The sequence below is a fragment of the Rhinoraja longicauda genome, chromosome 6, assembly GCF_053455715.1.
Source record: "Rhinoraja longicauda isolate Sanriku21f chromosome 6, sRhiLon1.1, whole genome shotgun sequence".
Taxonomy (NCBI): Eukaryota; Metazoa; Chordata; class Chondrichthyes; order Rajiformes; family Arhynchobatidae; genus Rhinoraja; species Rhinoraja longicauda.
This window is the reverse complement of record NC_135958.1, coordinates 68,630,917-68,645,035: the sequence shown is the minus strand read 5'-3', so window position 1 is coordinate 68,645,035 and position 14,119 is coordinate 68,630,917. Positions and strand designations below refer to the sequence as shown.

The following is a 14,119-nucleotide window of genomic DNA, read 5'->3' as shown; positions in this document are numbered from 1 at the left end:
ATAGATATCCGATTTAGCCAGCTCCTGTGCTAATAATCTGTTAACAGATGTGACAGCAATATTGCTGCCATTTTAATGATGCACGACAGTCTTGTTGCTTCTGAAATATTCTTTTGCATTACTTAAATATTTTGAGCCTGTCATAGAAAATAGAACAATACAGCACAGGAACAGACTCTTCGGCCCTCAATGCTTGTGCCGAACATGATGCCGAGTTAAACTGATCTCATTGCCTGTACTTGATCCATATCCCTCTATACCCTGCACTTCCATGTACCTGTTAGCTTCTTAAACGCCACTATCGTATCTGCCTCCACCACCGCCCCTCACAATGCATTCCTGTGCATGCATGCGGGTGTTCGTGCCTGTAAAAACTTGCCCCACACACCTCCATTAAACCTTCCTCCTCTCACCTTATAGCTATGCCCTCTAGTATTGGATATTTCCACCATGGGGAAAGAAAGGTTCTGGCTCTCTACCCTATCTATGCCTCACAATTTTATACACTTTCACCATGTCTCCCCTCAACCTCCATTCCAGAGAAAACTCTTCTTGTCTATCCAACCTTCCTCTGTAGCTGAAAGCCTCTAAGCCAGGCAACATTCTGGTAAACTATCTCTGCATAATCTCTGAAGCCTTCACATCTTTCCCATAATGGGGCCACCAGAACTGCACGTAATACTCCAAATGCAGGCTAACCAAGGTTCTGTAGAGCTGCATCATGTCATCTGTTGAGTTTGTTGTTCATTTATTACTTTTATTAATTTACTGGTCAAATATCCCAAAGACATTTCTACATTTCCATTTATTTTCCACTGAAATTTTAAGTGTATTTCAGCTTTTTGTAAAAAGGCTCGGTGCCATACCTAGCTCTTGTGAAAACATTGCGGGACAGTCACTAATATTTATTGGAAGGCTGTCTACTGACAACAAACTAAAAACTACAGGCTCAATGTGATGCACTATTAAAACATGCAGATTGGGTTAAGTTTCATTTCCATTGAGTGGCATTGAATTTATAAAGGGCATTTCTGCCCTCTAGTGTCACCAAGCATTATTGCTGCCTGACTATTTAGTTACTCCAGTACTGTGTCTAACTTGGTACCTATGATGCCATGCTGTTCAACATCTACTATGAATAGCTAGGTGGTAAAGGAAATTCTTGCCAGTAGGCAATTCTATGTGCTTTTTAAACTAAATTGGTTGACATTTACATGTAATTTAGTTATAAAGATTTTTTTTTTCTCTTCCCACACTTACACCAACTTTCCTGTAAAGGCAATAAGAAGGACTTGCCATCTTTGGAAAAGATTGATGCTGCTGGAGAGTCCCAGCTACACATCCGAGATGAGAGAGACAGTCAAAATGCAATTGTGGAAGGCAAGCAAGATGGAGAAGCAGTAGAAGGTGAGTCGTGACAAGAAGTATACTCGTTATAGAGTTGTATACCACAGAAACAGGTCATTTTGCCCAGCTCGTCTGGTTAACCTGGTTATATAATCGAGCAAGTCTGATCTGCTTGCATTTGAAACAAATCACTCTAAACACTCCTGTACATCGGCGAGACCAAGCGCAGGTTCGGCGATCATTTCGCTGAACACCTCCGCTCAGTCCGCCTTAACCTACCTGATCTCCTGGTTGCTCAACACTTTAACTCTCCCCCCCACCTAATCTGACCTTTGTGCCTTGGGCCTCCTCCATTGTCAGAGTGAGGCCCAGCTCAAATTAGAGGAACAGCACCTCATATTTTGCTTGGGTAGCTTACACCCCAGCGGTATGAACATTGACTTCTCTAACTTCAAATAGCCCTTGCTTTCCCTCTCTCTCCATCCCCATCGCTTCCCAGTTCTCCCACCAGTCTTACTGTCTCCGACTACATTCTATCTCTGTCCCGCCCACTCCCCTGACATCAGTCTGAAGAAGTGTCTCGACCTGAAACATTACCCATTCCTTCTCTCCAGAGATGCTGCCTGTCCCACTGAGTTACTCCAGCATTTTGTATCTACCCACTCTAAACACTTCCTCTCCATGTACCTGTCTAAATATCATTTAAGTATTGCCATTGTACCCATCTGTAGATTGAACTTCGGACCACAGGGCCCACGCTGACCATCGATCACCTGTTCGTACTAGATCTATGTTATTCCCACTTTCCCCATCCACTCCCTGCACATAAGGCACAATTTAGAGGCCAATTGAACCAGAAACCTACACGTCTTTGGAGAAAACCGGAGCACCCGGAAGAAACCCATGCAGTCACAGGGAGAACGTGCATATTCCACACAGACAGCACCTGAGGTCAGGATCAAACCCAGCTCTTTGGCGCTGTAAGGCAGCAGTTCTATTAGCTGCGCCTCTCTGGCTTGTTCCGTATACCCACCACCCTCTGCAAAACCATTGCCCCTTGGGTCACTTCAAAATCTTTCCCTTCTCATCTTAAACCTATGCCCTCTGGTTCAAGGCTCCTTTACCCTGGGGGAAAAAGTCTATGACACTTCACCTTATCTTTGCCTCTCATGATTTTGGATACTTTTATAAGAACACCCCTCGACCTCCAGGGAAATAACTCTCAGCTGTTGCTTACAGCTTAAGTCGAGTCCTAGTAACATCCTAGTAAATCTTTAATGCACCCTGCCTAATGACATAATTCCTTTAGCAGGGTGACAAGAACTGCCTGCGTTATCCAAATGTGGTCTCGCCAAAATCTTGTTCAGCAATAAAATGATATTCCAGTACTTGATACACATCGATGAGTGCAAACGTGCCAAAATCTATCTTCGTCTCCAGTGTCGCCACTTTCAGGGAACTATGCACCCATACTCCTTGGGCGCTCTGCTCTATAACACTCACCACGACCCTACTATTTACTGTGCAAGGCCTGCCCTGGTTTGATTTATCAAAGTACTTCACCTTGCACTTGGTCATAGGCCCTCCGTGTGAAAATGTCCCAGCAGTTTCTTCTATAACTTCCCCAAATTTCCTAAGATATACTAAACTGTGGATTTATCCACATTGATACTCTTCAGTACCACAGGCACTTCTTTTGAATTTGAGATATGGTCCAACATATCACAATTCCTCAGAAAATACAGATGAGAGTATTCATTTAACACCTGGCCCATCGCCTGTGGCTCGACATACAGAAGATCTAAAAGAGGCCTATTCTTTCCCTTACCCATTTGTTCTTAATGTACCTTAATATACCTGTGGAATCTCTTGGGATTTTCCATTATATTGACTTTATATCTGAGCTATAAAGCTGTTGGAAAGTTCTTGGTTTCAAAACAGATGCTATTTTAAGTATTTCTAAGCATTTCATTAGGGAATGTCCTCAACATAATTAAAATTCATGTCTACACAACCATTGTTTTAAGGTTTTTGAAATGTTCTATTATAGAAATACAATATTTTTTTCCCCATTTATCCTCTGCATATCCTCCATCATCTTTATCCCTATCACTACCTCCTTTCCCTATTTACCTATTTCATTTTAACTTTCTATAGAATTAATATGGAGCTTTGTTCCTCTTCTGCTAAAACCTCTCGTAAAATCATAAATTGCTTGTTCGGGGCTGCAAAAAAAATTGAGTGACTTTTTATTTTAAATGCTGCCGTTTATTGATTTTTACCTGCCCAGTAAACGGAATGCCCAAAGGTGATTTATGTAGCACCTAACTGTCTCCTTTCATGATTCATAACTCAACAGAGCAGATTAAGAAATAAAACAAAGTTTGTAGTCTGAAAGTTGTACTCGACAGAATTTGAATATTTAATTCATATTTTAAATTATTTTAGTTTTCGATCCCCACTTCATGCTTGTAAAATATTGAAAACTATAAGCAGTTGGATGACATTTCTTTCGAGCTCGTGGACAAACATCAGTAGTTAGTTCGCTCATGTGCAAATGGAGAATCATAAACACAACCACACCTTTTACCACACTTTGGAAACTGAAATTTTGATTGGATCCTTATTATTTTTATGGACCTTGAATTAAAACTCTGCCCTTGTATCAACGTACTGTTTTTTTCTCCACTATTGAACCCCCAACTACTGTGCAATTCTCAAAAATATTGCTTAACAAAAGTGCCATTGTGGTAATCTGTAAATTAAATAAAAGAGAGGATTTTGCACTTCGTATGGAATTTTGGTCAAGCCCCAGTTTAAGTGTCTTGTCTCAGGAAAGGTCTATTGTTGAGAATTCCAGGAAGACGAGAATAATATTGGGGTTTAGAATACTAAATTAAGAGTATAAGTTACTTAAACTTGTCTCACAGTCCCTTGAGTTTAGATCATATCATATCATATCATATATATACAGCCGGAAACAGGCCTTTTCGGCCCTCCAAGTCCGTGCCGCCCAGTGATCCCCGTACATTAACACTATCCTACACCCACTAGGGACAATTTTTACATTTACCCAGCCAATTAACCTACATACCTGTACGTCTTTGGAGTGTGGGAGGAAACCGAAGATCTCGGAGAAAACCCACGCAGGTCACGGGGAGAACGTACAAACTCCTTACAGTGCAGCACCCGTAGTCAGGATCGAACCTGAGTCTCCGGCGCTGCATTCGCTGTAAAGCAGCAACTCTACCGCTGCGCTACCGTGCCGCCCATTGAAGACTGAACTGATGAAGAAGGGTCTCGACCTGAAACGTCGCCCATTCCTTCTCTCCCGAGGTGCTGCCTGAACTGCTGAGTTACTCCAGCATTTTGTGAATAAATACCTTCGATTTGTACCAGCATCTTCAGTTATTTTCTTATACGAACGGATGAAGGTGTTCAAAACGTGAAAAGGAATGGATGAATTTCTCTGCGCCTGTTGAAAATCTAGAACATCTCCCCAGGAAAAACTACAAAAGACAGAACAATGGAAGTTTCAAGCTGTTAGATAGCTTTTGTTTAGTAAAGGTATCATAAGAGGACAAAGTGAAGTTTAGCTGCTGACCAGTCATGCTCTGAATGACTGAAAGGGATACTCTTGTTCTTAAAATTAATCCAAAGATTGGAGTTGTGTGGGTCAAACATTTAGAGCAGGGTGATTTTGCTGAGAAATATTTGATTTAATTTTTTTTCTTTCTGATGCAGGTGAAGAAAAACTTCTGGACCATGCAGTTTTACTGAATGTGATCAAAGAGCAGCAGGAACAGCAGAAGCGTCTATTGGACCAGCAGGAGAAACTTTTGGCCGTCATTCAGGAACAACACAAGGAGATTCACCAGCAAAAGGCTGACGATGAGGACAAAGGACAGCTGGGTAAGAATCATTGCAAAGAACAGAATAAAGTTAGGCAGTGCTTTACTAACACTGGGGCAGCACGATGGCGCAGTGGTTGGGTTGCTGCCTGACAGCGCCAGAGACCCGGGTTCAATCCTGACCACAGGTGCTGTCTGCATGGAGTTTGTACGTTCTGCCCGTGACCTGCGTGCATTTTCTCTGGGTGTTCGAATTTCCTCCCACACTCCAAAGACATACAGGTTCATAGGCTAATTGGCTTGGTGAAATTATAAATAGTGTGTGCAGGATAGTGTTCGTGTGCTGGGATCGCTGATCGCCATGAACTCGGTGGGCCGAAGGGCCTGTTTCCGCACTGTATCTCTGAACTAAACGAAACACTTTGAGAGGTAAATTCTTCCAGCATTCTTCAGTTTAGGTAATTTTTACTAATATTTAGAGTTAAGAGATGCAGCATGGAAACAGGCCCATAAGCCCACCAAGTCCACGCTGACCATTGCTCTCTCATTCACACGAGATCTATGTTATTTTTGCAAATACTCCCTACACGCTGGCGATAATTTACAGAGGCTAATTAGGTTTAAGGTGAAGGCGAAATGATTTAACAGGAATCTAAAGGATACCTTTTTCACACAAAGGGTGGTGGGTGTATGGAACAAGCTGCATGAGGAGGTTGTTGAGGCAGGGACAATCCCAACATTTAAGAAACAGTTAGACAGGTACATGGATAGGACAGGTTTGGAGGGATATGGACCAAATGCATGCAGGTGGGACTGGTGTAGCTGGGACATGATGGCCGGTGTGGGCAAGCTGGGCCGAAGGGCCAGTTTCCACACTGTATCACTCTGACTCTAACCCATAAATCCGTATGTCTTTGGGATGCGGGAAGAAACCGTAGCCCCCAGGGAAAACCCAGGCGCTCATAGGGAGAACATTCAAACTCCACACAGGCTGCATCAGAGGTCAAGATCAAAAACTGGCTCCATGGCGCTGTGAGGCAGCAGCTCTACCAGCTGCACGACTGTGCTGCCTGACTGCACCACTGATGTATTTAACATGAGAGACTAGATTAATTGAAAACAGTCAATAGTTTCTTTTTGGCATGATGCAACTGGCAAAGGAATTTAATGCTGCAAAGTGGTTCTGAACATGGTGCTGACCTCTGGATTGGAAATTGAGATCAAAATTGCATATTTTTCTACGAGTTGAATCTGTTACATTAATCTTTTTATGTGAACGTTTTTTGTTTGCAATATATTTTCCATTTAAATAGTTGGGTAAAGTTATAAAATATTTATGGAAGAGGCTTGTCTTTTAGAATCTCCAGTGTATTAATGAATGAGGATTTTATTTTTTTCAGAGTTGTATATTGTACCTGTAACACAGTGACCTGCTTCTGTGAAAACTAAAATTGTCAGAAGTTGCTAAATTGCAGTTAATTTTTGCTCTGTTGGCATTGAAAAATCCACAAGATAATTAAAGAGCAATTCATAATAAAAATTGTTCTGCTGGAGAAAGACTTCTGGAGATAGTCATGCAGCACAGAGATGTTTTGTTTCAGTTTATTATTGAAAGAAGTAGATTTGAAGGTGAAGATGATAAATGAAATGGGTATTACGAAGTTGTTTGTAAGAAACTAGGGAGGAGATTTGCAGTTGAGTGACCAAAATGTAAATTAATTTATGTTGTAAATGATCGCCCTGAATACTCAATTTGTTGAATGAGCTTAGCAGATCCTTGCTTAAGTGCAAAGCTGTGGGGGACAAAACAGGAATATCCAAGTATGAGCATAAAAAGTGTGACCATTTTTCATGCCTTTGCTTATTGTACTGTTCTAATAGTGTTGTATCTCTTTTTATCTTTTTTGTATTTCTGTAGACAATGAGTATCCTGTGAAAGAAAAAATAGATCAAGGAAATGAAGATCAAATAAAAAATGTTGAGGCTGTGAATGGGCAGAAGGCAGAGATTCCTCATGTAATTAATGCTAATTTGCAGGGTGATTCTTTTAACTTCGCTCAAGGTCTGCCTGCAGCTGATCACAAAAAGGATAATGCGGAACATAAAAATATTTTGCACAAAGCTCAGCAAAGTGCCCTCGAAAATCAGGATCAAGTTCATGATTCCAAACGAGATGTCGAAGCTAACAAGATGGCCCCTCAGCTGAAAGATGGATTTAAAGAACTTGACCAAAACATTGGGGCTCCAGAACATCACTTGAAAAGCAAAGATGGTGGAAAGATGATGCTACAGAATGATGCTGAAGTTCCAAAGATATCTCAACAAATTGGTATACCTGAAGCAGGACCTGGCCATGAACGTGGACTTAAACATCCAAACGTTCCCTTGGATAATGGGGTGAGAGTTCAAAGAAAAGAGGCTGAAGCTTGGATTGGCAATCCGAAGTTGCCAGATATCGGAGCCAATGATCCAAAGTTGTTTGACGGTCTCAATGTTGAAGCAAAGCTAAAAAATGAAATTCATGATTTTGAATTGAAAATCGAACGCAATCCTTTAATAGAAAAACCCGAGGGTGATAACATTGAAAAAGTGAAGGTTGTAGCTAAGGAGGTATTTGAGAGAAGGGAGGAAGGGATGGATAAAATCAAAGGGCCAGTGAATCCAAAAATTCAAAGAAATCCAGAGGCTAATCTCAACAGCAGAGCACAGGAAATTGACAACAGAAACGTTGAAGACGATTCATTGAAAAGTCGTAAAAAAGTTTTGGATGACCATCTGGGGCCAGACCCAAACATTGTGCCACAACACAAGGAGAAGAATCCAGACCAGAAAAATGGTGAACCATACAAAGACCTGAAAGTTGACGGAGGTGGGGATCTGCGTAGAAGAAAGAGAGACCTAAGGTCACAAGTGGATGAAAGCCTTCAGGACGATGGAGATAAAGTGATCATCAACCTTGATCCGGTGCCAAACTTCAAAACCAACGACCTCCGAAGTGCACTGGAGAACCAGCTAAAACAGGTGGCAGGAGGATCATTCCAGATAGTTCAAAGCCGAAAGATGAAGCAAGTGACCAGTACTGAAGCCGATACATGACTCCGATCGTGTCCATTTTCCAGAGGTTTTTTGAGGTTAAAAATAAAATATTTCTCGGTTGGTACTAGGATTCCTTTGTGTGCCATGTGCAGCTTTTGCAGTGTCTCGTCTGCATTGCATTGTGTGAATGAGGACCACTTGCAACAAATCGGTAGGACTTTGAAAAGATTTTTAAAGTAATCCAGAAAAAGTTATTGGAATTTAGTTACCTGATGAATCAACTGTGCACCAAGGAGGTTACTAAATGACTGTCTCTGGATCACTTGATCGTCCACTATCAGCTTATACATGGAAAATATCAAGAAATTCTGAAAGAAGCATCTGAATTGTAGAAGAATTCAGTCCTGTTGTGCATCTATTACTAGAAGCTACCAAGAATGAATAAAAATAAACTCTGCAACCTGTTGGGTTTGTGACAACTAAATGTACCATTGATCGTACGGAGGGCACTTTCAAACCCCAGAAATGCGACTACCCATCAACTAGGTATCTTCAATTTCCTCTCAGGGACAACATGCATCAATGAAAACAGCTAGCTTTTCTTATGGGATATTTCTAAATGGGTATTCATTAGGGCAGTTGATTGTATATTTTAATAATACAAAGATTTTTGCAATTAACGCCTATTTTTTTTACATGTGTCCACGAGAAAATTGCCGTCCAAACTCTACGATACGAACTTTATTGTGGCTGAAATATCAGTGTTTGATTTGACACCTGTCCTTTTCCTGCTAAACTAAATCGGATCACATTTTATTCCTTAAATGTGTTCAATTCTACATTAATCCAATGTGCATTGAATGGCTACCTTATAATATTTGCATTCTAAAAAGATTATATTATTTTAAGAGTTCTTTCTACCAGAGTGCTTTGAATTGTGTAATTTGTTCGGCAGAAGGTGCAATATTTAATTGTGGCCATTTAATTCATTCTTGCACGACATACCTTTTTTTTTAAAAAAGTTTCGGTCAGCACTTATGCCCAGAAAATTGAAATGTATATTTCAGATGAATAATCCAGAATAGATTCCCAAATAATGCATTATTTATATAAAAAACACTTTTCATGAAGAATTAACTTTTTAAAATTCAATCATTATGGAATTGTTGTCTGGTTGCCAAACTAATTAAGAGTTTAACCATTAGTTTCTCAATTCAGTCTGTCCACATGATTTCACTTGTATCTTCATTCCCAATTGCAACAGGTATCATTTCACGAGTTAGTCACTTTTGGAACATAGTGTGTATAGAAATGCCTTAAAGATAGCTGATTCCGTTTCTTTATTCTTATAGAGCTGGGAGATAAATTTATTAAAAGTACAAATACAAATAATTTTCAGATGTAATCCACAGGAATACAACTCCTTGAAATTGTTTGTGTTTAATTAGGTGGACTTCAAAAAATACCATGCTGGCACTAACACAAACTTGTTCCCTTCTTAGAGACTTTTCACAATCTCTAAAGTAAATCAGAAATATCCTATGTTCAAAGTTGAATAAACTCGGCACACTTCTAAATAAAGCATATGGTAAAATAGATTCTAGGCAGTTCAAAATAGGGAATTTTTAATTTCCAAATCATTTTAGAATATCAGTTTTATTTATGGAAACCGATCAGGGCAGAGAAACAGGCTATTTATAATTGTCTGAAGTAATGTGGCCTAAATATAGTGATGATTTTTGAAATTATTTTTTAAGCCACAAAAATCTTCCAATGTCAACTTTCCAGTCAGTCACTAAATTACAAATATAATTGCATAAATATTTCTTGGAAAATATTTATTACTCATTCATTTATTTTCATTGAGATCTGTTCATTACCAATGCTACAAGGAATCAAAGGTTGAAATCATCAATGTCCCGACAACTATGGCGATTTTTCTTTTTTGATGTGATTTAAATTGATGCATGCATTTCTTTATCAATGTTACAAACTAGAACTTGTGTTACCTTCATACAAATAGTATGTTTACCAGTTAGTTTACGTGTAAAAAATATATACATTGTGCAACGTCTCAGCAAAGAGGATAGATAGTCTGTAACCGACCTTGGCTTACTGGTTCTGAAGCTCCCTGTTGGAAAACGAGCGGAAAAGTTTATTGTCGCCATCCGAGTTCATTATTTCTTGTAGATAAGTGCCTGCATTCCACTTGGTGCCTTCTCTCGAGGTGTTGTTAATCTATGAACCATCACATAGGGAGTGCAAACCATATGGCTTCTTGTAGCTTTTAATAAGCACATTTTTCTTGCTGGATATATTTGAATCTGATTTCCAAATGTAACAATTTTTAAAATCTTGCTATTTATCATACTTTCTACTTTAATAGATCTGTTGTCATCTAAATGCTGCCTGTAGTAAAACAAAATGATGGCAAACACTGATCAGGTAGAAAAGCTTTAAAACGTTGGATCAATTTTCCTGTGTATTACTGCATCTGCATTTTGTAAAGTTGAGATGAAAGTGAAGGTTTCACATTCCTCTTGGAAGTTACTTAAATGTGATCTTTTATTTTGACATTTTCATCCAATCCAGGTTTTGTATATTGAGTAACTTATGTGCTGTATTTAAATATTTCCCCAATACTTGTGGTCAAATCTTATGTGAAATCCGATAATCATTTTTGCTAATGTTTGAAGTGCTGTTGATCAGTAAATTCAGGATTATCCTTTGGAAGTTAGCCTTCACATTTGAAATAAGGGATGGATTACGTTTAAGTACAGAAACCAACAAAATGAGACTGGCTGAAAGTGGTTGAACTAAATCATTGTCAATTTAACGTTAGAAAACGTCACTGATACGAGTCCAAGATAACATTCCAAATGAATATTAACTACAGATGGAGAAGGAAATGGAACATGCAGATGCATTGTTATAATGTAAAATGGTTGGCTTATCAATAAAGTGCGATTAACAAACCATGGTATTGAGTTGTATTTACTGTAGTTCCTGCAAACGTTGCAACTAAATGTACAGTTAGTAAAAGTTCATTTCGCGGTCAACATATATTTATAACAATCACATTTTCCTATCTGTGCTGATATTATTCTCCAATATTCGTTTCTAGCAATTATCTCGCAAATTGCCAAACTTTACAACTTAATTGATTTTTTTTTAAAAAGTTTTAAAAAATAATAAAATTGTCCCTGGTGTGTAGGATAGTGCTGGTGTACGGGGTGATCGTTGGTCAGCACGGACTCAGTGGGCCGAAGGGCCTGTTCCCGCGCTGTATTAAATTGTCTTTCAATTAAATTGTAAATTAAATTAACTGTTTTTCAATTAGATTGTAAAGTTTGGCAATTTGCTGGTGAATTATTATAAACAAATCTTGGAGAACAATATCAACAGATAGGAAAATGTTATAAATATAAATTTTGGTTGTTTTCATTCCAAATTTGTTCCATGGGTCTAAGTTTTAATTGTAAAGTTCAGAAAATTGTGACAATTTCTGTGAACCTACACATAGAATTGTAATATTGTATCATGTAGTTTTACCTTCTTTGACCTGCACAGATTAAAATGACAACATTCACATCTCGGGTAGAGAATGTGTGGGCCAGGTTGAGTTAGCAGTGGCGAGTGATTGTGAAGAGAACTAGCATTCAGCCACTCAGGGCAACAATGCTTAATATTTCAGTGGTCCCAACTGAGCCTGTGATGAGTGAGTGACATATGCCAAAGCTTAATCTTTCAATATAATCACCAGCCCAATCATGATGGGGTTCCCTAGAAGGCTCTCGACCCAAAACATCACCCATTCCTTCTCTCCAGAGATGCTGCCTGTCCCGCTGAGTTGCTCCAACATTTTGTCTATCAGGTTAAACCAGCATCTGCAGTTTCTACATATGATGGGGTTCCTCTGTATGGGAAAATCTGTCATTGTGATGCAATGCCACTGAGGCTAAGCATAGGGTCTGAATCTCCATTTGTGAGGGGATTCCCAACATGAAGGTTAAGAGAAAAAAAAGGCAAGTTTGGTTGGTTTTCATATATACATTAAAGTTACCTGCCTGTACCATTCTGACGGCACCTCCAGAACCACAGGCAGGATAAGGCAATATAAAAGCCTTCATTAGTTCCTCAGGATTGAGGATGATTTGATCCCAATTCAGTTTTGGCTACTGAAATGAATCTAAAATTACAGACTTTCCATTGATGGGCAGGTAGGGACCAAAATGTTGGATTATCCACTAGATCCGAAACCGCATTGTGGAGTTGAAATGGCCTTCAACCAGCTTCTTCAAGTATGGGGGAGCCATTGTATATCCGCGGCCAGATGGGATTTGCAGATGTGGGTCTTCATGCAATGGCAACGGAAAATGAGACTTGACTGAATGCTCATGTATTAGTGAGCACTTACGCTAGTCCTGTCAGACATATGCACACTTGTGGGGTCAGATAGACCAATGCACGTTGTCAGCTATACTCTGGAATTTGCCTGGTCCCCTGATCCTCTGGCGGCACACGTGCACGCGCAACCCCCCCAGTCTCCCCCAAAGTATGGATTAAACCCGGTCTCTGGCGCTGTAAGGCAACAACTCTACATCACTATTTCCATCTAATTCCAACAATTTATCAAATCTCTACATGAGATGCAAATATGACCAAAAAATGGAAAAGCTAATCCCATCTTCACACAGATCAAAGGTCAATCAGACAGAATCTGCCTACATAGACATAGAAACATAGAAAATAGGTGGAGGAGTAGGCCATTCGGCCCTTCGAGCCTGCACCGCATTTCAATATGATCATGGCTGATCATCCAGCTCAGTAGCCTGTACCTGCCTTCTCTCCATACCCCCTGATCCCTTTAGCAAAAAGGGCCACATCTAACTCCCTCTTAAATATAGCCAATGAACTGGCCTCAACTACCTTCTGTGGCAGAGAATTCCACAGACTCACCACTCTCTGTGTGAAGAAATGTTTTCTCATCTCGGTCCTAAAAGACTTCCCCCTTATCCTTAAGCTGTGACCCCTGGTTCTGGACTCCCCCAACATCGGGAACAATCTTCCCGCATCTAGCCTCTCCAACCCCTTAAGAATTTTATATGTTTCTATAAGATCCCCCCTCAGTCTTCTAAATTCCAGCGAGTACAAGCCCAGTCTATCCAGTCTTTCCTCATATGCAAGTCCCGCCATCCCAGGGATTAATCTGGTGAACCTTCTCTGTACTCCCTCTAAGGCAAGTACGTCTTTCCTCAGATTAGGAGACCAAAACTGCACACAATACTCCAGGTGCGGTCTCACCAAGGCCCTGTACAACTGCAGCAGAACCTCCCTGCTCCTAAACTCAAATCCTCTTGCTATGAATGCCAACATACCATTCGCTTTCTTCACTGCCTGCTGCACCTGCATGCTTGCTTTCAATGACTGGTGCACCATGACACCCAGGTCACGTTGCATCTCCCCTTCTCCCAATCGGTCACCATTCAGGTAATACTCTGCTTTCCTGTTCTTGCCGCCAAAGTGGATAACCTGGTACAGAAACGTGAGTGCAGTGTCACAGGAGTGTCTTTCAGCTGTGATGTCTAGATGACGGAATTGGCAAATGTATATCCAAAACCAGTGCAAATTGTTTTAACCTCCTTGGGCAAATGTACAAATTGAAAACAAAAGTAATATTTATTAGACAATAGGTGCAGGAGTAGGCCCTTCAAGCCAGCACCACCATTCAATGTGATCATGGCTGATCATTCTCAATCAGTACCCCCTTCCTGCCTTCTCCCCATATCCCCTGACTCCGCTATCCTTAAGAGCTCTATCTAGCTCTCTCTTGAAAGTATTCAGAGAACTGGCCTCCACTGCTTTCTGAGGCAGAGAATTCCACA

General features: G+C 40.2%; 1 protein-coding gene across 2 annotated transcripts in view; it reads left to right on the top strand.

The window, feature by feature from the left end:
• Positions 1–11,204, top strand: part of slc38a10 (solute carrier family 38 member 10) — a 97,819-nt gene extending 86,615 nt beyond the window's left edge. For both annotated transcript variants that reach the window (XM_078401264.1, XM_078401263.1), the window contains 3 exons: positions 1,279–1,407; positions 5,092–5,259; positions 7,117–11,204. In XM_078401264.1, the coding sequence (XP_078257390.1) occupies positions 1,279–1,407; positions 5,092–5,259; positions 7,117–8,294 (1,475 nt within the window). In that variant the 3' untranslated portion in view covers positions 8,295–11,204. The remainder of the gene's footprint in view (positions 1–1,278; positions 1,408–5,091; positions 5,260–7,116) is intronic.
• Positions 11,205–14,119: the final 2,915 nt, after the last annotated feature.